This window comes from Peromyscus leucopus, chromosome X, assembly GCF_004664715.2.
Source record: "Peromyscus leucopus breed LL Stock chromosome X, UCI_PerLeu_2.1, whole genome shotgun sequence".
Lineage (NCBI taxonomy): Eukaryota > Metazoa > Chordata > Mammalia > Rodentia > Cricetidae > Peromyscus > Peromyscus leucopus.
The window spans coordinates 93,050,980-93,076,616 of record NC_051083.1 but is presented as its reverse complement, the minus strand read 5'-3'; the positions used below and the strand labels follow the sequence as shown (position 1 = coordinate 93,076,616).

Below are 25,637 nucleotides of genomic sequence, written 5' to 3'. Positions count from 1 at the left end.
AGAGATTATCCACAAGTGAAAAAGTAAAATACATAAAGAAAAATAAATGGAGTCTCAAAGACTCGTGGGAAACCATTAAACCAATGATCTATGTGTAAAACAAGTCCTAAAAGAGGATAAGAGGTAAAACGGAACAGAAAGTATCTGAAAAAAGACAATGGCAAACAACGCTCCAATTTTCATAAAATGTTACTCACAAAATACCAATTTAGAAGCTGTTCAACAAACTCAACGAAAAAAATGAGAAATCACCCACCTACATACATCATAGCCAAACCTATGAAAGTCAAATCCAAAGAGAGAATTCTGAAAGCAAGAAGAGATAAACAACTTATGTTAAACACCTGTAATCCTAGCACTCAAGAGGCTGAGACAAGAAGATCACTGCCAGTCCAGGCCAGCCTACGCTACATAGTGAGTTCTAGACCAGGCTGGAATGCCAAAACCTTGCCTCAAAATTTTTTTTAAAAAAGCAGCATGTTAAAAAAAAATAATTCTCAGTAAAATCAAGACTACAATGTTTGTCATCATTCTGGAGGCTAGAATACAGTAGAGATGATCTATTCAAAATATGTTAACCAACAAAAGTATCTTGAAAAACATCAAAGCTAAGAGCACACAAAATAGGATCAATGATGTAAGTTCTTTAAAAATACAAATTTATACCAGTGTGAAATATCATATCACATGAATAAAAATGGCTAAACTAAACATAAACATAAATAAGCTGGACAATGTGGCTTATACCTATAATCCTATTACTCAGGAGGCTCAGGTAGGATTGCAAGTTCAAGGCCAGCCTGAAATACACTGCAAGCTAAAAGCCAGTCTGGGGTACAAAATGAGGTCCTGTCTCAAATTCAGACTGACTAACTAACTAACTAATTAACTATATGTATCTATCTATCTATATATATATGTATACATATATACATACTTATATATGTATACATATATATATATATATATATAAAATTGTGATTATAAAATGGGAACTCTCACATATAAAATCATGTATTCTACTAAAAATAACTTCTTATAATGTTAAAATCATTACACTTGTAAGAAACTTCTCCCTTAAACAGGTTCCCAAGAAAAACAAACATTTCCAAAGATTTCACATACATGGTCTTCCTAGCATTATTAAAACTACCAAAAGAAAAATCCTGTACTATTTGTAGTCACCCCCTATTACTTCTCCATTCCACACAGACTCTAGACAACTACCTGTATTTATAAACTGGCTTATTTCAGACTTTGATATATGTGGAATCTTACAATATGTGTGTGTTGTGTTGGATTTCTTTCATTTGGCATATGTCATGGTTTACACATGGAATAGCACAAATCACCACTTCCTTTCTTGTTACTGCCCTATAACGTGTGCTGGCAGTCTTATGTCAACTTGACACACCAACTCCTGAAAGGAGGGAACCTCAATTGAGAAAACGCCTCAAGATCTGGCTGTAGGGCATTTTCTTAATTAGTGATTTATGGGGAAGGGTCCACCCTATTGTGGATAGTTCCATCCCTGGGCTGGTGGTCTTCAGTTCTACAAGAAAGCAGGCTAATCATGCTATAGAGAGCAAGCCAGTAAGCAGTACTCCTTCATGGCCTCTGCATCAGCTCCTGCCTCATGGCCTCTGCATCAGCTCCTGCCTCCAGGTTCCTGTCCTGTTTGGGTTCCTGTCATGATTTTCTTTGATAATGAACAGTGATATGGAAGTGTAAGCCAAATAAACCCTTTTCTCCCCAACTTGCTCTTTGGTCATGGTGTTTTGTTGCAGCAATAGAAACCCTAAGACAATATGCCACTGTCATTACATTTAATCATAATTGTGTAGACAATGATACTTTAACACGTTTTTGGTTATTATGAATAATTTCACTGGACACATCTATGAGCAGTTATTTGTGAGAACATTTTAGTCTTCATGGTTCAATATCTATGGGTAGATTACTGGGCATATGGTAAATCTATGTTCAACATTCTGAGGAACTACCTAACTATATTCCAATTTAGTATACCACTTTACATTCCAAGAAACAGTCAATGGGGTTTTCAAACTCTTTATATATTCCTGAACTGTTATTAGCAACATTCTTTTTATTCATTCATTTATTTTTCTAGACAGGGTTTATCTGTGTAGCCCTGGCTGTCCTGGAACTCGCTTTGTAGACCAGGATGGCCTCAAACTCAAAGATCCACCTGCCTCTGTCTCTTGAAAGCTGGGATTAAAGGCATGTACCACCGCTGCATGGCCAGCAACTTTCTTAATAATAACTATGCTAGTGGGTATGAATGGATATCATCCTATTATGGTTTTGAGTTGAATTTCCCTAGCAACACACAATACAGAAACACTTTTCATGTGTTTATTTGGTCATTTCATTATCCTGTTTGGAGAAATATCTGTTTGAATCTGTCCTCAAAGGCATAAAGACTCACTGCTACATTTACTCTAAGACTTATGATGTTTCAGACCTACAGTTTTGTTCTTTGATTCATTTTGACTTAATTTTATAAGTGTTTTAAAGAAAGGGTCCAAGTACACTTCTTGTATATGGTTATCTATGTCCCAGAACCATTTGTGGAAAAGATTTTAATCCCTTACTGAATTAACTTCTCTCATTGTTGAAAGTCAATGGAACATAAATGTTAGGCTTTATTTCTACACTATTGATTTCATTACTGTTGTGGAATATTAGTTGAGGATGTGTAAAATTTGTTTATGCTTTGGAACATTTGTTTAATGATGCAAAGATATGTTGCATTCTTTTATGTTGCATTTGTTTAACTTTGTGAAGCTGTGTTATTTTATCTAAAACACCTGACTAGTCTAATAAAGAGCTGTACAGCCAATAGCTAGGCAGGAGAAGGATAGATGGGGCTTCCAGGCAGAAAGAATAAATAGAAGGGGAAAAAGAGAAGAGAGAGGAATGAGAAAAGGAGGAAGAGAGGAGGATGCTGGGGGCCAGTCACCCAGCCACACAGCCATACATGGAATAAGAAGAAAAGAAACGATATACAAAAATAGATAAAGCTAAAAGTCCAGAGGCAAAAAATAGACAGGATAATTTAAGTTAAGAGAAACTAGCTAGAAACAAGCCAAGCTAAGGCCAGGCATTCATATGAAAAAGTCTCCATGTAATTACTTGGGAGCAGGGTGGTGGGTCCCCCAAAGAGTAAAGAGTGAAAAAAACAACAACAACATATTTCATTCATATATGTCCATCCTAATGCTTCGATCACAATGGTATTTACTATAGCTGTATAGTGCATTTTAAAATCAGGGATCCCTGGTTTTCTACTACAGATTTTTATTTGCTTGTTTTATTTTTGAGACAGAGTCTCACAGCTCAAGCTCACCTGGGACTCAGGATTCTCCAGCCTCAGCTTCTGGGGTGCTAGGATTACAGACATGCACCATCTTGCTCAGCTTTTAATATTGGTTTATCTATCCTAAATTATTTGTATTTCCATGTGATTTTTATTATCTCTGTTTTTACTTGTAATGCATATCATTTATCCAGCTTCTGAAAATTAACTATGCCAGAGATCTTAAGTGACTTAAAAGAAAACTCATTTGACCCCTCAAATTTTACCAGCTTAAGGAAGATAAAAATGATGTCCATGGCTGAGGTAGATGGAAAGTAGCATCTTATATTTTGCAAATACAGACAGAAAAAAATGGATGTCTGCAGGTCAATTCTCAAGCAATGCTCATTATTATTATACAACGAAGGTGCCAATTATATATTGACAGTATATCCAAACTATTAGAAAAATATTCAAGAGGAGGAAGAAAAACAAGCTCTTAAGTGAAAAAAACCTAAATAGAAATTTACAAGAGTAATAGCAAGTATTCTAGTTGTATTCATAACTACCCCTGCAGTATTCATAATATCATATTCATCTACAAAGACAGTGCCTTAAAACACCTTAATATTTGAATTGTTAAAGAGTACAATGGAGTAGATTATTTAAGCAACAAAGCTTAATTCTTGTGAATTGTTTTTTTCCCTCTGGCTTTCACTTCATGGTTAATACTATTTCTAAATGGCATTGGATTTGGGTGCTCACAATTATGAGAGGAATAAACTTGGAACTCAGACCTTTTGTTCTCTGAGCAAAATCCAATCCCATCTAGAAAGAAACACAGGTTGTTTATTTTATGGCAAGTTCCCTTAAGCCTGTTTTTTCCATTTTGTTCTTTTTTTTGTAACAAGCACTGATTTTTATAAATAGGATATGGCTTTAACAGTAAAGGAAATATAGGGCAAATGTTAATATTTCTTTGTGTATAAACTTTCTATAAAATAACAGAATTAACATATATTATCAGAGACATAACATAAACACAGCACAATTAATAGTGATTGGGAGACAGGGTTAAGCTATAAAAAAAAGTTACAAAGAAACAGTTCTTTCAAAATACCAGAACCTTACTGTAAAGGGCAGCCCACTCACACTCCATAATTTAAAATAGGTTATTAATTTTATTTCTAAAAAAAATTTCTGGTTTCCTAACTCAGAAATTAATCTATTCCCCTTGATCTAAAATACTTATGTGTAACTGTAGTCACAGAAAACACACTTTCTTATTCTTTAAAAAGTTACATTTGTTTATTTATTTATTTATTTGTGTGTGTGTGTGTGTGTGTGTGTGTGTGTGTGTGTGTGTGTGTGTTAAAGGTGTGTAGGTCAAAGGACAACTTGCTGAAATCATTTTTCCTTTTCTACCAGGGATCAAAATCTGGTTGTCATGCTTCGTGACAAATGCCTTTACCTAGAGAGGGATGTCTCTAGCTAATATTTCCTTATTCTTTTTTTAAAGATTTATTTATTTATTATGTATATAGTGTTCTGCATGCATGTATGCCTGCAGGCCAAAAGAGGGCCCCAGATCTCATTACAGATGGCTGTGAGCCGCCATGTGGCTGCTGGGAACTGAACTCAGGACCTCTGGAAGAGCAGCCAGTGCCCTTAACCACTGAGCCATCCCTCCAGACCTCCTTATTCTTAAGGCAAACAAAAATCAGCTATATGGGTTTAATTACTATTTCTGTCTGTATTATTATGTATAATAAATAACTAATTATTTTTCTTTTTTCCTTTTTTGTTTGTTTCAAATCTCCTTTGGGGAAAAATTAGTAGAACACAGGTGACATTAAATAGAAAAGGGGAATCATTGTGAGGGAGATTCAAGTGGTGAGGGGAGAGTAACACAGAAGAACACACACACACACACACACACACACACACACACACACACATACTGCTCTCATTCCTCATCAAAGAAGCTTTTTTTTTGTACAGTGGACAGAAATAATGTAGAAACTCACAACGAGATACAGTGCAGAGAATGAATGTCTCTGGAGTCATCAGGCACAAATGAGACAAAATACATCCCTTCTCCCCAGGGCTCAGGAAACATTTTAGAAGAGGGAGAAAAAAAGCTTTAAGACCTAGAGGTTAAAAGAAGGATGTCAGTGAAACAGTGTCTTCTAGGCATGACAGGACCACTTACTGCCCATAACTCACAGCAGTGGTGGGTACCTACACAAGACTTGCAAAACACCTAACCAGTCAACATTCCAGCCAAAAGTGAGGGAGAGGCTCATGAGGTCCTACCTCCAGCTGAGGAGCTATTAAAAGTTGATCGCTTCTAGGAGAGGGAGAATTAGCTTTGTTTAAGAGTGTGGGCACTGGTATGTGGACATACACCAGCTGGTAACTCCATAATCATACATATATGGGCAGCACAAATTGGATTCAGTAGGTTGTTTAAAAAAAAGAGAGAAAACATGAAGTTGGGAGGGGTTGGAAGGTGATTTGGGAGGAATAAGAAGGAGCAGGGGTGAATATATCAAAATACATTGTATGCATGTATGAAGTCCTCAGATAATAAAATATATTAATAATAAAAAGATAAAATGTTCTTGATGAAAAGAAATCTCCTTTGTTTGTTTTAAATATGGATTGAATCAGGGATATACATGATATATAAGTGTAGTAATACTCAGTCATATCTCTAGCCTTTTTTATTTTTTAATTCTTAAACAGGGTCTCCGTTAGTTACACAGGCTGTGTTTAAACTTGTAATTTTTCTGCCTCATCCTCCCAGGTAGCTGGGGTTACAGGTCCCAGCTCTATGGTCTTTTGTTTGCAATTCTAGAAGTAGACAACACATCATTCTATCAAATAGAATAAGTGTTCCTGGAACTCAATACTTATAATTAAAAGTAGTACTTTCTAGTCTTTGTGTCTCTTTGCCTCAAGCTAAGCTAAAAGAGCCCAATTTTCCTATATTTAATAGCTTCAAAATTTATCTAGTAATATTTCTTTATTATTAACACATGACTAGCATGTTTTTTTAAGCAGTTAGTCAGAATTTTATAAAACCTGTTCATGCATCCAGGTTTTGGTATAATTTAGTAAACTTTGGGACACTGTAATTATAGTTAGTTAAAATTTGGACAGAGCTGGTGCTTATGCAAAATCACAATTACTTATGGAAACATTTGTCCTCTGTAACATATTTTTATGTCTTCATAGGTCCTATGACAAAGGACAAACTTCCTGAAGTCCTTTCTATGCTCAGATTTAGATTTGTTGATTTAGACTCTAGATTTCAATTTTAAAAGTTTTGTAGTACAAAAGTCACTGGATTTATTAAAATTACACAACACATTTTTCTCATTATTAGGTAAGTTGATTATAGCTATAAAAGAACGAAGCAAAAACTTCTGTTATTTAGAAATCAAATTGCACTGGCTTTTTTCAAGTGCTAGGCATTTAATGCCGGAAATTATCTATGCTGAACAAGCAGTATACCACTGAGATATGTCCCTATCCCTATCTCATTTTAAAAGGCTTTCTCTTCACTAATTTTTATGATGAATATAGATATAGTTAGTGTAGTGGAAGTTTTCCTGTGTCCCGCCCAGTCCTGCACCTGCTCAGTCCCAAGTAACTAGACAGAAAAGGGGAAATGCTATGGGATGTCTTTCTGTATGCTGTGAATATGTGTTGCTCTCATTGGTTGATAAATAAAGCTGTTTGGCCAATTATGAAGCAGAATAAGGTTAGGTGGTACATTCAAACTGAAGATGGAGATGAAGAAGAGTAGAGTCAGGCAGAAGCTGCAAGCCACAGCTAGGAGAAGCAAGATGTGAGAGAGCAGGTAATGCTATGAAGCCACGTGGCAAAACACAGATTAATAGGAATGGGTTGAGTTAAGTTGTAAGAGCTAGGCAGCAAGAAGCCTGAGCCATAGGCCATGCAGTTTGTAATTAGTATAAGCCTCTGTGTGTTTACTTGGAATTGAGTGGCTGTGGAATAGGCCATGTTCCATGTGGGCAGGACATGTGAAAACTTCCGCTACAAGCTAGATATACACAGATAATACTAAAATGGATCAAAATTCTTCACCACTGTTAAGATGGAAATCTTCAGTTATGAGCTGGTGAGATGGCTCAGCAGGTAAAGGTGCCTATTGCCAAGTCTGGTGACCTAAGTTCAATCACCAGGACCTATATGATGGAAGGAAAGAACTAACTCCCACAAGTTATCCTATAACATCCACATGAACACTAAGAAGTGTGTTCATGCAAGAGCTCACACACACACACACACACACACACACACACACACACACGGAGGGAGGGAGGGAAGGAGGGAGGGAGAGAGAAGGAGAGAGGGAGGGAGGGAGGGAGGGAGGGAGAAGGAGAGAGAGAGAGAGAGAGAGAGAGAGAGAGAGAGAGAGAGAGAGAGAGAGAGAGATTGATTCTGATTTATCTAGAGAAATGGTAAACATTTTGAAACAAAATATTTTCTTGACAATGGAGGATACATAACTAGCAGAGGCATGTGAGGCTTCCAAGAAAAATTAGTAGTTCCTCCCACATTAGAGAGGCAAATACATTAAAAGAGAGGGAAGGATACCCAGAATACTGGATCTAACACAGATTAAACCTGAGAGAAAAAAGGACAGGACAAATTTGATATAAGCAAGAATATGAGAGTAATTATAAAAACTGATTAAATTTTATTTGTGCTCTTGCATCAAGCTAAGGAATATACTGACTAAAGAAATTCTAAAAAATGATTTGTAAAAGTACAGGCAAGAAAAATTCTTCCTGGCCTGCATGAGGATTCTGTACCTGGTACTGAGATGACACACATATATTAAAATACTATGGTTTATTGGAGGGAAGACTTAATCTACTAATTCTGCATTATAATTGAATCAGCATATATTCAGTCTTCACTCTACAGTGATAAAGGGCTCTATATGTCAAACTAAATAAAATAATATAACCAGAAAAGTCAATGTTGATTATTTACCTTTGAATCTTTAATTAAAATATAATTAGTTAAATTTGGTACAGTTTATAAATATGTAAAAACACAGAACTCCTGGATTCTGAATTGAAAATTCATTTGAATTCAATTGGTATGCATTTCTTTGAAAGACGTATTAAAGATTGGGTCCTGCCGGGCGGTGGTGGCGCACGCCTTTAATCCCAGCACTCGGGAGGCAGAGGCAGGTGGATCTCTGTGAGTTTGAGGCCAGCCTGGGCTACCCAGTGAGTCCCAGGACAGGCTCAAAGCTATACAGAGAAACCCTGTCTCGATAAACCAAAAAAAAAAAAAAAAAAAAAAAAAGATTGGGTCCTAAGTACTCTTTGTTCAGAGTATTTATTATCTCTAATATTTTTATAATTTAAAGTTTATGGGAAAATCATTCTGTGTCTGAGGTAATTGCATGCACACGATTTTATTGATTAAGTCTTGTGTGTATGTACAGCAATCATAGGACAACTCTGTGGAGTTAGTTCTCTTCTGTCATCCTTACTTTAGCTTCTAGGAATGGGAGTTAGGTTGTCAGGTGAGTGTGGCAAGTCCCTTTACCTGCTAAGCCATCTCATCATCCCTCTCTCCTAGTAAATACTTATGCCCCTGTTTTGTCTAGAACTAAATTATGCTAGTAAAGCTGAATAATTAAGCATTCAAATATTTAATATGATTTAAAGACTGCTATCTCTGCAGTAACAAGAGGGAAATTTTTAATTTTATTTTGTGTATATGGGTGTTTTGCCTGCACATTATGTATGTGTGCCATGTGCATGCAATTACTTCAGACTCCAGAAGAGGGCATCAGTTCCCCTGGAACTGAAGTAAGAGGAGGTTGTGAGCTAACCAGTGTGAGTGCTGGGAAATGAACCAAGGTCCACTGTAAGAGCAGCCAGTACACTTAACCACTGAACCATCTCTCCTGCCCCAGTAAGAGAGAACAACTAAGCGCCTGTTAAATTCTCATTGACTGAGTTAAAAGTCAAGTTGCATGAACATATAAGGTGTGCTTATTGAAAAACAGCATGTACAGGAGAAAGATCAGATTATAGTATTTCTTAAAGTATTTATTCCTAAACACTTTAAAGTCCTTAAATTTTACTTCTGTGTATAGTATAGAATATATATTTCCTTTAGATTTAGGCTTTTACAATAAGAAATATAGGTATGAAAGGTAAATTACTATGGATTCCTTTCTGAAAGAATGGCTAGTCTAAATACAGGCTTTTCTTCAAAATTATGCGATTGCTATAGAAATTACCTCTGTACTAACATCATATTGAGTTGAAGCTGCCCGGCACTTGAGCCTGAGTTTTGCCACCAGTTGCTCAAAGTCTTTAACCTCATTGAAACGAAAAGCTGTTTTTCCTTTGATGCTAATGATGACAGATCTGTTGGAGTCATCAGTTTTATCTATAGCTAAGACCTGGGGAGTAAAAAGATAAATAAGTGAATCACATTTTCTCCCAGTGCTGACACATTCAGATAGTATGTGTTTGGCTTACTCTGTCATGGCTCAAAGTTTTGGTCTGTGGTATGACTTACTGAAAGAGACAATTGTGCTCATGATGAGACAAATCTCCTCAGTTCAAGTTGCTTTACTTTGCAAGGAAAGAGCTTAAGTAGCGTGGTCTTTAAATTGACAATACAAACAAAACATTCAGTGATGAGTACTCAGTTTTGACTGACATGAAAGTTACCAATTCTATTGTTTCTGAACAAGTACATCAAATGTGATAGTCTAAATGTTGATAATCATATCTTAAGGGTCAGAATGATCAAGCTTATTTTGTGTCACCCTAAACCTTTATCTGCTTTAATTTTTTTCCCATTTTCATTTTCTGCAATGCTTTACTAAAAGGAATTTAAAAATATCTCACAAGCTAGTGTTTTTAACTTGAAGAGTAATTTTATACTTAAATGCTTATTTTAAATTGCTAAGAGGATACATTTACTGAGCCTTTTACTAATTCATAGAATTAAAGGTTATTCCATAAATTAAAAACTTGTATGTACCCAAATTTATATTACCTCTCGTAATGGAATAATTACACTACATAGATTCCCATCCTGGCTAGCAAAGCAGATGTAGTTTTCTGAAATGCACATTTTTCCATGAGTACTGAAGTGGCTGAATGGTACCCATAAGAAACATTCATGTACTTCTTTCAATGTCTCTTCTTTGGGTAGCCTAAAAAAGGCTTTGAATTGCTCACTGTGGGCCCGATATTCCAAACCTCTGTGGAAAAGAAAAAAATGGGAGGAAGGGGCTCAAATGATGAATTCTAAAGTATGCACATATCTATATTGATTCATCTATATAAACTATAAAGCAGAAAGATTAAACATCAAGTCGTATTTTCTTCAATGAATTCTTAAATGAAAAATAAAATAACACACAGATTCTTGATCATTTCATTTATTGTTTTTCCCAATTTTATTTTATTTATAGATTAAGATGCATAAAATTTAGAGATAATATAGGTCTCAAAATAATGTTAGGAGAGATTTTCTGAAGGACTAGTATTATAATATACTAATAATACGTTACTATGGCTAAAACCAACCTTGGAGTACAGTAATTTACATATTTGGTTATTAGAAAATCCTGTCCTTGTACAAATAAAATCAGGTAATCCAAATTGGTGGCACTAAAGTTTAAAGAGGAAAAGCAGACTATCAGGATTCAGTTAGGCAGAATTTTACATGATTGTTTAAAAACATCCAAAATTGGAACAGAGCAAAACAACAGTGCTTGTACCATACTGGGCACAGGACAGGAGTTGGTAAACAGGGACGAACCTTGTTAACTGACAGATGTTGCTCTAAACAACATGATTTTTCTAGGGGCACTAAATACCTTGTGCTAAGCAGCAATGCCATCTGGGGTAGTAAGGAAATTATGCAAGTTCCAACTCAAAGCCAGAAAAATTGAAACTAAATTCAGCCTTCCTGCACCCACTGTTTGAAAGTGTAGTACTTTATCATGTCTAACAAAATGATCCTGATATATATAACCAGAAACCCCCAAAAATGTAATTTTTACTCTACTTCATTTGTAATTTGATGGATTATTTCACTATGACTTAAATGGGTGACTGATCACCGTCCATTTGTGTAGATAGAAAATTTTCTGTGACATATTATTATAAAAGGAGAAGTATGGTGTGTTAAGCCCTAATTTTGCAAACATTTTCAAATTTATGTAATAAACCACATGAGTGGATATACACTAAATGCTTGCAATTGTGCTTCCAGATTGTTTACATTCTAGAGCACTTACTTGTAAAGCAAACAGAAGCAATAAAGCTGCTCCATTAAAAATGGATCTGAAGACTTTTTCTGTAAGTTATTTATTCTTAACTTACTAGAGAAAGAGATTTAGATTTATGTGGCTTTCAATACATTCAGTCAAAGATATATAAAGACGACATTTAGTCTACCTCATTTAACTAAAGACTTGGTAATGGACAATTCATTGACACATGATCTCTTGGACCATATTTTAACATATATGAATTTACTTTTTAAAAGTTTTTTTTTTAATTTTGGATTTTTTTATTTACTTTTATGTGTACGGGTGTTCTGCCCTGCATAAAGGTCAGTGTACCATGTGCACACAGTACCTGAAGAGGCCAGAAGAGGGTGTTGGATTCCTCTGGGACTGGAGTTACAAATGGTTGTGAGCCGCTATGTGGGTGCTGGAAATTGAACCCAGGTCTTCTGAAAGAGCGGCCAGTGCTCTTAACTGTTGAGCCATCTCTCCAGGCCCCAAGTTTTATATTTAATTAAAATATTATATCCTCCCTCTCTCCAACTCCACCCTTTCCCATCCCCATCACCCTCTCTCAGATTCATGGTCTCTTTTTATTTATTATGTATATGTATGTATGCATGCATGTATGTACATATATATGGATATGGTTATATGGATATGGATAAATACAACTTGCTGAGTCTGTTTAGTATTACTTGTATACATATGACTTTAGGGCAGGCCACTTGGCATTAGGTAACAATTAGGGGTTCATCCCTGGGGAAAACTAGTTCTCCCTTTCTCAGCAGTCATTAATTACTTGTATTTCTTCACCTAGGGATGGGGTCCTGTGAGAGAAAATAAAATAATTTTTAAAAGAATGTTTCAATCAAGTCAATCAGTCAATCAAGGAAAAAAATTACAAAAGCAAATGCCTAACAATAATGTAATATGAAGTGAATCTGTAAGTTGTTCTTAGTTATGTGAATGTAAGTGTACCTGTATGAGTTTATTTGGACCATGTGCATGGAGATGTTTGAGGCCAGGGCATGTCAGATCCCAAGGAACTGGAGATACAAGTGGTTGTGAGTCACCTGATGTGGGTGCTAGGAACTGAACCTGGGTCCTCTGCAAGGGCAGTCAAGTGCTGTTAACTGCTACGACATCTCTCCAGCCTTAAGATTTTTTTTTTTAATTATATCTGTATTTATTTTTATTGTATGAATATTTTGCCTGCATGTATGTTTGTTCTCCACTTGTGTACCTGGTCCCTATGGAGGTCAGAAGAAGGAATCAGATCCTTAGAACAGGAGCTACAGGCAACTGTGAGCCACTGTATGGTGCTGGGAATCAAACCCGGGTCCTCTGCAACAGTAGCTGGTGCTCTTAACTTCTGAGCCATCTCTGCAGCCCTAAGCCTTGAATTCTTAATGAAAGAGTTCCATTTATAAATCATACAGAGACCTGACTTTGGTAATAAAGTATAAAAAGTCAGCTCCCAGACTCACAAAGTAATCTTTCTGCATCTGAATTTTGGGAACAGTTTAGGAACTGTGTGAGAAATGACTAGTCATCAAATGGTCTGGGTAGTATACAACAAACCTCTGCATCACTTATTCTAGTCTATCTAGAGGACTCTGGATTAGGTTTCTCTTCAACTTTGCCTGTCTATATCCTCATCTTCCTTGCCCCAAATGGCTTTCAGTAGCTAATTCTGGATCCTTTCTTTTCCTACTTCCCTTTGGCAATTCCCTTCCAGTCAACTGTTTAAGTGTTGAATAGAATGAAAGGCTTTGTTCACTTTCAGCAAACTGAATATAATAATGAACAATGATCAGAAGTCTTTTTTTTTCCTTCTTGAGGACAAGGCCTCCTTGTGTAGATCCTCCTGCCTCAGTCTTCCAAGTACTGGCATTATATACACATGCTCCCATTCCCACCTGATATAGGCATTAATAATGATTAGTACTTACGTAGTTCTTTTATATTTAACCACCACACATTTCATTCATTCCTAAAAGGGCCCACAGAGGTAGAAATGACAGAAGGAAACAGAGGCCCTGAGAAATGATAACTTCAAGAGACTTCTCCAGTCTGAAACTAAAGCCCATGATCTATTGGCTCTATTAAGTTGTCTCTACATAAAAATGTTAATAGTATCACTACATTAATTTAAAAATAAACAATATGCTTAACTACTCTATAATTAAAATTATCTAGACTACAAATAGACTAGTTTAGAGTTACATAACCACATTAAACTCTCTACATTTCTGAAATTACTCTTTGCTCACTAGTCAACTTGACACAAGCTGAATCATCAGAGAGGAGGGAGCCTCAATTGAGAAAATACCCTCCATAAGATCAGGCTGTACACAAGCCTGTGAGGCATTTTCCTCCCTCCCTTCCTCCCTCCCTCCCTCCCTTCCTCCCTCCTTCTTTCTTTTCCTTTCTTTCTTTCTTTTCCTTTCTTTCTTTCTTTTCCTTTCTTTCTTCCTTCTCCTTTCTTTCTTCCTTCTCCTTTCTTTCTTCCTTCTCCTTTCTTTCTTTCTTCCTTTCCTTTCTTCCTTCCTTCTTCCCTTCCCTTCCCTTCCCTTCCTTCCCTTCCCTTCCCTTCCCTTCCCTTCCCTTCCCTTCCCTTCTCTTTTCTTTTCTTTCTTTTCTTTTCTTTTCTTTTCTTTTCTTTTTGAGACACAGTTTCTCCATGTAACCCCTGCTGTTGGAACTTCTTCTGTAGACCAGGCTTGCCTTGAACTCAGAGATCAGCCTGCTCCTGCCTCCTGAGTGCTGAGATTAAAAGCTTGTGTCATCACCGCCTGGCATTTTCTTAGTGAATGATGGGGGATGGCTCAGCCCATTGTGGGTGGTACCATCCCTGGGCTGGTGGTCCTGGGTTCTATAAGAAAGCAGACTGAGCAAGCCATGGGGAACAAGCCACTAAGCAGCACCCCTCCATGGCCTCTGCATCAGCTCCTGCCTCCAGGTTCTTGCCCTGTTTGAGTTCCTGCCCAGATTTCCTTCAATGATGAACAGTAATATGGAAGTGTAAGCCAAATAAACCCTTTCCTCCCCAAGTTGCTTTGGTCATGGTGTTTAATCACAACAACAGAAACCAGAACTAAGACATACTCTAACACAAATCCTATTTAATTAAAAAATAATTTCCAAACCTAACTTCTATTATGTTTTAGAATTAAATTTCATGGAGAAGAAGCAGTTCTGAAATGTATTCAAGTAAACTTACAAATATATGCATCAATGATCAACCCCAAAGAAAAACTATCATATAACATAGAACATTTAACCTTTAATGTTAATACCATTCTTACAGTCAAACAATACTTTAAAATGTAAACATTGGGGCCAGTGAAATGGCTCAGAGAGTAAAGGTGCTTGCTTCTAAGGCTGAGGACCTGAGTTTAAATGACTCCCCAGAATCCACATGGTGGAAGGTGATAATTGACTTCTGCAAGTTGTCCTCTGACCTCTGTACCCATGCCTTGGCATGCATGACTACCCCACACCCCCAAAAGATAACAGATGAAAAGAGAAGTAAACATTAATATTTAAATACCTTTTGGTAATTTGTAGAGGATCATCAAGACTGGGTCATTATCAAATGTTTCCTTATCAAAAAGTCTCTTTATGGCATAGTTTGCCAGTTGTTCCATAAGAAGGTATGTTTCATTAATGTGCAAAAACATCGAAAAATAGTGGTGCTCTCCTTGCGAACATACGTGAATACTCTCTGTTAGTATAACAGTTGAAGTCTTTTCTAGTTTTGAGATTGCATCCCAGGAAATAATAAGTTTAACTGCAAATAAGAGTTGTAAGTAAGTGCAATTAAATTTTCAATATTGATTTATGTTCATAATTCAGTTCTTTTATAATGACCACTGGAAAAATAACACAGTACTTTAGAGGTCAAAGTTAGTTTAAATTTTGAAGCATTGTCATAAATATATAATAATCAGTGAGTCTAAAAATAGATATGTTTTTGATTTTTTGTTTTGTTTTTAATGGTACTTGGCTTGATCCCAAGGCCTTATGCATGCCAGACATGCATTCTACCACTGAGTTATATACTCAGTACATGGAACAGATATCATTTTAAAGAATTAGAGAAAGATTTTTTGATGTGATGTTTAAATCTGTTTCTTTATATACAATTATCTAATTATATAACCATTGATTTAAAAGCTATACATATGCTATAAATAATACCATTGGATTATATGTGGCTGCAAAATGAGATGTAGGTAAATGGCTACTGCTTATGTTGTATGTTTAAAACAAGAATTAAAACACATATTAAAGCAAGTGGATAGCTTCTAACATGGCAGAAGTGGTTAGATACCAGATGCTTATCATTTAAAATTCATCTGCTACTCATAATGTCTAAGATTTTCTATACACATTTAATTGTTCCCTGTGTTACATAGAGAGTCTTAAGGGAATTCTTTCTGTGGTTGAAACCTCTTTGATGTGAGCATATAATTTAATTAATTTTAATATCAATCCCATTACTGTACACACAACCTAATGCCACTGAGTTGCTAGGTCATTCAGAAAATTGAAAGCCATGAAAAGCAATAAGCGAACACTTACTTTCTGATCCTAGCAAGAAAGAATAGAAGCTCAGAAAGTTGGTGCTTAGATAGAGCCAACCCTGACAAGGTACCCGTCCTTTCCAATAACTGCACGAATAATACGTTACTAATTTTTCCTGCTCGGGTAAACCAAAAGACTTTTCAAATTTCAAAAGGGCTTCTCGAAACTTCTCAGGATCATCTTCTTTAGCAAAAGAATCTTTTCCCTCTTCAGCAATTAGTCCCTGGAAGAGATAAAATAGCTTCTGAAAATTTCCCATCACCTAGCAACAAAAATCTTTTATACATATTTAAGTACAGATTTAAAGTTTTTAATTTTAAGTATTGATCAAATAGGCCTTTATGGATATATAGGTTGTATGTATATACATGTGCATATACATACTTCTCTTAGGATAGAGATGAACACATTGTCTTTAGTTTTGCAGCAGTGTTTTTTTCCTTATAAGAAGCTATCACAAATGTAGGTGTCAAACATCTTCTGAATGAACAAAAGATTTGTTCAAAATCCTATTTAAGAGACAGTGAAATGAAAACACCACTAGGCATATTCACGAGAGCATGAAACCACACAACCCAAACCACTGTATAGTTTTCTGCAGCAATTATTTTGGCATTCAGACATCTGCTTCTGAAAGTCCTAAAAAGGGTCCATGTGAGGATGACCATCTGTGTCACCTCCGGTCTTTACTTAAGAGGGCTGAAGATTTTAGATGATATATCCATTTACAGAATATATCCATTGTTGCACGAATCCTAACTGGTCTTATAATAAAAACCCAGAGCCAAATATTGGAGTAAATGCTGAAAGACCAGAGGAAACAAGCCACAGCCACTTCTCACCTCGCCAGCTCCTCCGCCTAAAAGAGAAGATCCTGTCTCCACAAATCCTCAGACTGAATGCCTCTGAGTCCTCAGCTGAAAGGGCTCTAATTCCTGTCTCCTCTAGCCTTACGTTCCTTTCTCTGCCCAGCCATATCACTTCCTGTCTCAACCTTCCTAGTGCTGGAAATAAAGGCTTGTGACTCCCAAGTACTGGGATTAAAGGTGTGTGCCACCACTGCCTGGCTCTGTTTCTCTTTTAAACTGGATTAATCTCGTGTAGTCCTTGGTGGCTTTGAATTTATAGAAATTCAGACGAATCTCTACCTCTGCCTCCCGAGTGCTAGGATTAAAGGTGTGTGCCATCACTGCCTGACCTCTGTGGCTAACTCTGTGGCTGGCTCTGTCCTCTGATCTTCAGGCAAGCTTTATTTCTTAGATTACAAATATATCACCACAATCCATATCACTCAATCTTTTTTGGAGTCATGCACATTTTATTTGAGGGCTTAGAACTCATACCAACTAAAGTAATGAGGAAACTAAAGGTAGGTTGATTTCCATAATTTCTTGTTGTTTAAAAGTAAATATATATAAAAACTGGGTTTCATTACGCCATTTCCATACATGTACATCATTGTACTTTGCTCACAATTCACCTCCATTACCTTCTCTTGTCCTCCACTATCTCTACTTCCACAGACCCCTTCATACTCCCAATTTCAATGTCATATATATATACATATATATATAATGTACATTTTTGTATATATTTAAATTTGCTCATGAGAGAAATGTATAATATTTGTCTTTTCCCTTTCTCTTCCTATAATCTAGATTTTAATATACATTTACATTTGTGTATGAGAGACAGAAACATGTAATATTTGTCTTTTTCTCCTATTTGTCTTTCTATAATCTAGATTTTAATATATTTAAATCTGTGTATGAGAGAAACGTAATATTTGTCTTTCATTTATTCCCATTTCTCTCTCTGTTTCCATTAGTTTCCCTCCTTCCTTCAAGTAGTACTGTCGTTCAAGTTGTATGTGAGTGTGAGTGTGTGTGTGTGTGTGTGTGTGTGTGTGTGTGTGTGGTGTAGAATTTAAATTCTGCATATGAAAGAAACATGGGCTACTTGGCTTTGAATCTAGCTTTCTTTTTGCTTAACATACAGTTATCTTCAATTCTATACATTTTCTACAAATTACATAATTTCTTCTTTATGGGAGAATATAACTCTACTGTGAATACAAACTACATCTTCTTTATTCACTCATCCATTCCACTTACTCTTATTTTGCCTTGTACAAAATTAGTAATATCTTCATTTGAATCAAACACAGATAAAGTCTTCATGATATTTTGTTCCAACCAGTCCCAGTGTTTTGTTATTTCTTCTCTGTTGGCCCCTGATTAATAATATAGAGAAGAAAGATTCAAGGAAAACTCCTTAATAAACCTTCTCTTGATATTTAAACAAATTTATTTTAAAAAGAAATAAAACTATTTAGTCACTTTCACAAATGAGAGCTATATAGAAATAGACATATTTATTCTCTATTTCATATGAATATATGAGCACAAATAGTAGTTATATTTATTATAAATAGAAAAATGCAATATTTAATGAAATGAGAGAAAAGTGATTATAACTTAGAAGAAATATAAAAATTCTGAAAATAAGATAACAGTAATTAGTGCCTAGAAAGCAATCATTATCTTAAAAAAGAAAACATGTAGGAAATACACACACACACACACACACACACACACACACACACACACACACACACTTTACCCCATGGTCAAATACAACTACTAGCATTGTGTCTAAATTCTTCATGGCTGAAAATGGCAAGCATGTGACAGTCCTTTGCACTGCTGTACAAATGTGGACTTTTTACTATGGTTACTAAACATACAAACCCTTTGATAAACAACCAATCCATTCGCTAAAAAAACTTAGCGAACTCCCAGACATTGCATGATGGAAGTCAGAAACCCTGTGGCAATAGTAAACCATAAGATCTACTGCATCAGTCTCAGCTGTTTTATTGGGGGTCGTATTAGATATTGTTATTTCTAGGTTTGCTTTCACCTATAGAAACTTTCATTATCCAGCCCCACCCCTCCCATTACCAAATATCTTTAAAAATCTTCCTAGAAATGTAGATTATACAGATCTCATTAAAAAGAAATAATCTTAGCCGGGCGGTGGTGGCGCACGCCTTTAATCCCAGCACTCGGGAGGCAGAGACAGGAGGATCTCTGTGAGTTCAAGGCCAGCCTGGGCTACCAAGTGAGTTCAGGACAGGCGCAAAGCTACACAAGAAACCCTGTCTCGGAAAACCAAAAAAAAAAAAAAGAAAAGAAATAATCTTGACTTCACAGAATATTCCATTGATATATAGAGAGGACCACAGCTAAATTTTATTGACACTGCAAAATTGTTCATTTTCCATAATCCTGACAGACTTTTATTCATGTTATAAGAACTACATTTATATATCAGTTTCATTTGCAAGGATGGTCACATTTTACCTTTTTAAAGTAGAAAGGACTTTTTTTTTTTTAAAAAAAAAAAAACCATTTTGGCTAATCAGCTTCAGAATTGAGGTTACAAAATTCTCTTAATCTTATCTGCATTCAGTTTTGATAGAATGTAATTTAAAAGAGCCAGGAGAACAGACTCAGCAGGATGACTAAAGGAAATTTAGAGGGGAATTTCTTTCAAAGTCATAAAACCTAATGTAATTGTATGCTATATGTTCACAAATATGAAGTCTACAAATTCATGCACACTTTCTCAAACACATACACACCCACTTTAGAAAAGAGGGGAGGAGAAAAGAAGAAATCAGTCAGTCAATATTAAAAAGGCCAGAATCGAAGATTCTAGTTTTGTTCAATATCACAATGGAAATGAAATGACATGGAAATGAAAGACAAATATTACACAGTAGTTGAAAGTATTCTGATTTGTATTATTAGGAAAATTCATTATAATCTTTTTCCCATACTACCCACAAAATACTCTGTGGAAAGGTCTGGACCATCTGGGTATGAAGGATTATATAGCACGACCTACATATCATTCCTCCATATTTCATGGTTACAATGCCTTTTGAGAAACATAAGGTATGTGAATTAAAAAATTCAAATGTCAGCCTTCTACTTTTTCAGGGAAGAACCTTTAAGTTTTGGGCTTACATTAAACTCCATGTTCTAAGTATCTCAGTGAAGAAGAAGAGGAGGAGGAAGACGAAGGGAAGAGGAGAAAGAGGAAAAAGAAGAACAACAAGAAGAACAAAAGAAAAAGAGAACCTTGATATTTAATAGGGAAAGTCCAATCTTCCCAGCAGTTTGGTAAGGAATTACTAAGTTTACAAAAGGTCTCAGGTAAACCAGGCAGTGGTGGCACATGCCTTTAATCCTAGCACTCGGGAGGCAGAGGCAGGTGGATCTCTGTGAGTTCCAGGCCAGCCTGATCTACAGAGAGAGTTCCAGGAAAGGCTCCAAAGCTACACAGAGAAACAGTGTCTCGAAAAACCAAACTAAACTAAACCAAAACAAAAAGGTCTCAGGTAGCAATAACACTGACCAAAGCATGCTCAGAATCTATATTGCTTGACCACATACTTTAGGATTCTCATATCACTAGACTTTTAATCTCCCAATAACCTGTAATCATTCTTAAAACAGAGGTGGTATCATTATTCTCTCAAAGAATAGTTGCATTTAACTTGCTTCCAAATCTCAAAACAACTGAGGAGTATAAGTAAATTTGAATATTCAGTTTTCTTACATACAAAGCACTTGTAGCAATGCTTAGCGTACAGTGACATTCAATATTAGTGATTTTGTTTTTAGATAAGGATATCTTATACATTTAAATAAGATTAAAATCTTCATTAATAAGAATTTTTAGTAAAAGTATTTTCATTTCTGTAATTATTAACTCTTCAACTTGGAATCTGAGGCTCAATTTGTTCTATTGTAATTATCTTAGTATCTTGATTATATTTGAACTGCAAGGTTTTTTAAACTATCATACTTACCACATGCAATTGACAAGTAAACTTGAGAATCTGGTGTCTGGTGTAGGATGCGAAATGGAGCCACTTTAGCAGTAGAATCTAAGACAGAATCAAGAGTCCCAACTAGAAGCCCTGTTGTAATAGAAAAGAATTGTTAAAATAAGGACTTTACAGGAGATAAAAAAAATGATTCAAATGACAAATGAATGAACTTATTTTAAAAAAATTCTACTCTAAAGAGTCTTTATTGAGACTTTTTTCTTAAAGTAAATATATATGGAGGATAGAGAGATTAGTTCAGTCATGGACCTGAGTTCAATCCCCAGAAACTACATTAAAAATATCATACATGATGGAACATATTTTGTAATTCCAGCACTGGAGAGCCAGACACAAGTTGGGTCCCTGGGGATCATTGGTTAACCAGCCTAGCCTACCTAGTGAGTTCCAGACCAACAAGGGGGAAAAAAGGTAGATGACATCTAAGGAACAGTATCCAAGGGTGTCCTTTAGCCTCCAAGCACATACCCACACATATAAACACCCACACCTAACCAGACATAATACAGACCAAACAAAAAATACGTATTTGGGATGGAAAGACTATCTCTATCAATATAAGTCGTGTTTGAGAAAATAATCTATCAATAAAAATATGTGAAGCTTAATTGTCCACATATCTTATTTGCAGTACTTAACTTCTATAAGAAGGTTGTTGCCGGGCGGTGGTAGCGCACGCCTTTAATCCCAGCACTCGGGAGGCAGAGCCAGGTGGATCTCTGTGAGTTCAAGGCCAGCCTGGACTACCAAGTGAGTTCCAGGAAAGGCGCAAAGCTACACAGAGAAACCCTGTCTCGAAAAACAAAAAAAAAAAACAAAAAAACAAAAAAAAGAAACAAAAAAAAAGAAGGTTGTGTATTTATTAGACAAGGAGGTAGAATCTAGTACCAGAGACTATGTGCGAATGAATTCTGACTTTGTCACTTGCTACAATTTGAGCTTGATAAAGTGATTTCTACATGGTCATTTGTAAAGTAAGGAAGACAAAAAAGAATCAAGTGCAAAAGATGAAACAAGTTATCATAGTGCAGTGGTTCTCAGCCTTCCTAATGCTGCCACCCTCATATTATGGTGACCCCCAACCATAAAATTATATTCATTGCTACTTCATGACTGTAATTTTGCTAATGTTATGAAGCAGAATGTAAATATCTGATATGCAGGACATCTGACATGCCATCCCTGTGAAAGGATTATTCAACCCCCAAAAGGGTTGCAACCCACAGGTTGAGAACCACTCACTCAGCACTGCTCAGCACACAGGGAAATATTCAATATTAGTAATTTTGTATTGTATAGGAACATCTTAAATATGTAAATGAGATAAAATTATCATTATTAAGAATGTTTCAGTAAAATGATTTTCTTTTCAACAATTCCTAATTCCTCAATTTTGAATTCAAGGTTCTTGCTCAATTAGTTCCATTGTAATTATCTGATTATATTCCCTACTACTTCCTGGAACAAAATTTTCTGTTTTCTTAAATAGCCAGCTAATTTTTCCCTTAGGGTCTTTGCTGAACAATTATCTTTTTACTGAGAAATGTTAACAAAAGTCTTCTAGCTAAGTGCAGCTAATCCAAATTGCATATTTCCTCTAAGATCCACTCCCCTTATGAAATCTTTAGTAGCAATGCCAAGCAATAATGTTTTCCCTCTTCTCTGAATACTTGTAACACTTAAATTCTATACTACATAACTGAGTATTTACTTACTAAGTCTGTTATTACAACTGCTTTCTAAGTGTTTCATATATAATATGTGTACCTCCTTATCTAGATTATAAGGGCTCTGAGAATAACTAGATTTCCTACCTCTGGGTTTGTATGTTAACTTCAAGTATAATAGTGCATAAGGTGTTACCTTGACTGGGCCATGGAATGGCTCAAATATATACATCTACTTTTCCATTTCGAAAACTTTGGTTGGCTGAGTGATGGTTTTGCTCTATGAGCATTTCTTTTTAATTTCAGCATATATAATTTCAAGAAAAATTAAAAACAATTATAAACCATGCTTTTGGCTCTTTTCCTAGTTTTACCCACTTGAAAACAGTTCAGATTTCAAATTAGCTTTCATTGAAAATACAAGTAGGGTGGCATATATGGGATAGGAAAGCATTACAATCATAAAGGGAAGCAAATTAGAGAATAGAAAATAGAAAGAGAAATTTGACTCAGCTGAAAAGATAGGAGTGTGAATATGGGACTAAGCATAAAATAAAAAGGGTCACAAGTGTAGCATAATGTCAGTTAGTAATATGACCAAAGATTTTGATAGTGGGAAAAATTCTCAATAAGGATTCCCGTGGGTTGGAGAGATTGCTCAGTGGTTAAGAGTACTTGGCTGTTCTTGCAGAGGACCAAGCACCCACATGATGGCTCACAACCATCTGTAGACATGCACGTGGTACACAGACATACATGCAGGAAAATCACTCATGTCCATAAAATAAATCAATCAAAAACTTGTTTGTTTTGAGTTTTGTTTTATGAGAAAGAGAATGAGAGTGAGAGAATGAGAAAGTGCATGGAGTTGGGTGTGTAGGCAGGTGAAGAGAATCTGGGAGGAGTTGGATGAAGGAAAGAATATATCAAAATATATTGCACACACATTAAAAAATAAATTTTAAAGCCGGGCGGTGGTGGCGCACGGCTTTAATCCCAGCACTCGGGAGGCAGAGCCAGGCAGATCTCTGTGAGTTCGAGGCCAGCCTGGTCTCCAAAGCGAGTTCCAGGAAAGGCGCAAAGCTACACAGAGAAACCCTGTCTCAAAAAACCAAAAAATAAATAAATAAATAAATAAATATATAAATTTTAAAAAGAAGTATATATGACACCACTGCACCCTAACACCAAATGTCCAGCCCTGAAGCTATACATGCAAATAACATTATACAAGCTGAACAGGTTATATTTAAGAAAAAATATACATACACATATATAAACAATTATTTAAAAAGAGCCAATAAAATGGAAAGAAAGCAAGGAGAGGTATATGGTAGAGTATGGAGAGAGGAAAAGGAAGGGGGAAATGATGTAATTATAATCTCAAAAAGAAAAATTCTTTAAATAAAATAAGTAAATAAAATAAAATCAAGTGAACTAAAGTTTTACTTATTGACATACTTCAAATTTGGATAGCACCCTGCAGTGGGCTTAAATTAAGTCTCTTTAAAATTGTATAGTGACAAGCTTTTCTAGTCCATATGGTAGGTATTCCATCCCTTATATAAGAAAATGAAGCAGGATTTTAAAAAAGATGACTTCTGCAATGGCAGCATGTAGATTATAAAGGAAAGAAATTATTTGATACGGTCAAAAGTTAGGATGTGGGCTGGGGATGGAATTGATGGCAGAGTGCTTGCCTAGCATGCATGAGACCCTGGGGTTTGATTTTCACCAGCGCTAAAGGAAAATAAAAGTAAGGTATGAATTGAAGATTTTATTGAAGCATCAAGAATCAGAAAATCTAGACAGATACTATTTCAGAGGAGATACTGGATAACAGACAATGGGAATAAGAGAGAGAGAGGAGATGATTATACTTCAGCCAATGAGGTGGGAAATATCAGAAGATTTCAGCATCACAAGAAAGATAATTAAGCATCAAAGTGGTTGCTTTAAGAAGTGAGACATTTGGTCAAGGGTAAAGGAAAGAAGAGCTAAACATATGCAGATAGTCTTCTAAGAGTAATGTGAGTGAAATTACTCAGGAAATGAAGAAAGGGAGAATGTTCTCAATTTGAAGACAGGAGAGTGAAAATATTCAAAAGACAAAAGAGTAGTAGCAAAAAGATAAAGGAGATTGGCTGAAAAAAATCAATCCATGTGTATCCATACATATATGCATATGACAAAGTTGTCAGGATAAAGAAATTAAAACTTATGAAAGTATTTACTAAAAGTTGGACATGGGGGTGCACACTTGGAATCTCTCCATTTAGGAAAGGCAGTTATTTAAAGCCAGCTTTGGCTATATACAAAGTGTGAGGTCAGCCTGAGCTACGTGAGGTCCTATCTCAAAGGGGAGAAAAGTATTTACAACAGGCCAGTTTGACACTTATCTTCCAAGAGTTTAATTTTAAACAATGTTTGGGAAAAAAAAGAAAAAAATATAGCTGCAAGGAAAGCTATTTATTTATTTATGAGATTTTTAATAAAACTAGTTCAATTGTTATGTCTTTATTCATGCACATTATAAAAGGTAATTTTAGAAGAATTGGTAAAAAACAAATGGGTAAAGTTTGGCAGAAGGAACTGTGGCAGTGTGGCCGTCTGAGGAGGAAGAGAAGACAGACAGGAGAGGACACAAAATCATTTCCAAGTGACACAACTCTCCTCTGATAGGTTGTGACACTAGGGACAAAGTGGTCAAAATCACTGACAAGAAATGTTATTATTATTATTTTGGCAACAAAAATGTTGACGACATTATGTCTTACATAATATAAAAGGAAATTGTTAGGATTTTATAAGTGCATGAAATTA

General features: G+C 35.7%; 1 protein-coding gene across 1 annotated transcript in view; it reads right to left on the bottom strand.

Moving 5' to 3' along the window:
- Nucleotides 1-25,637, bottom strand: part of Tbc1d8b (TBC1 domain family member 8B) — a 79,997-nt gene that overhangs the window by 41,481 nt on the left and 12,879 nt on the right. Inside the window, 7 exon segments of the mRNA XM_028895127.2 lie at nucleotides 9,621-9,785; nucleotides 10,391-10,598; nucleotides 15,190-15,220; nucleotides 15,223-15,429; nucleotides 16,224-16,449; nucleotides 18,341-18,459; nucleotides 21,109-21,219. Coding sequence (XP_028750960.1) covers nucleotides 9,621-9,785; nucleotides 10,391-10,598; nucleotides 15,190-15,220; nucleotides 15,223-15,429; nucleotides 16,224-16,449; nucleotides 18,341-18,459; nucleotides 21,109-21,219 — 1,067 coding nt within the window.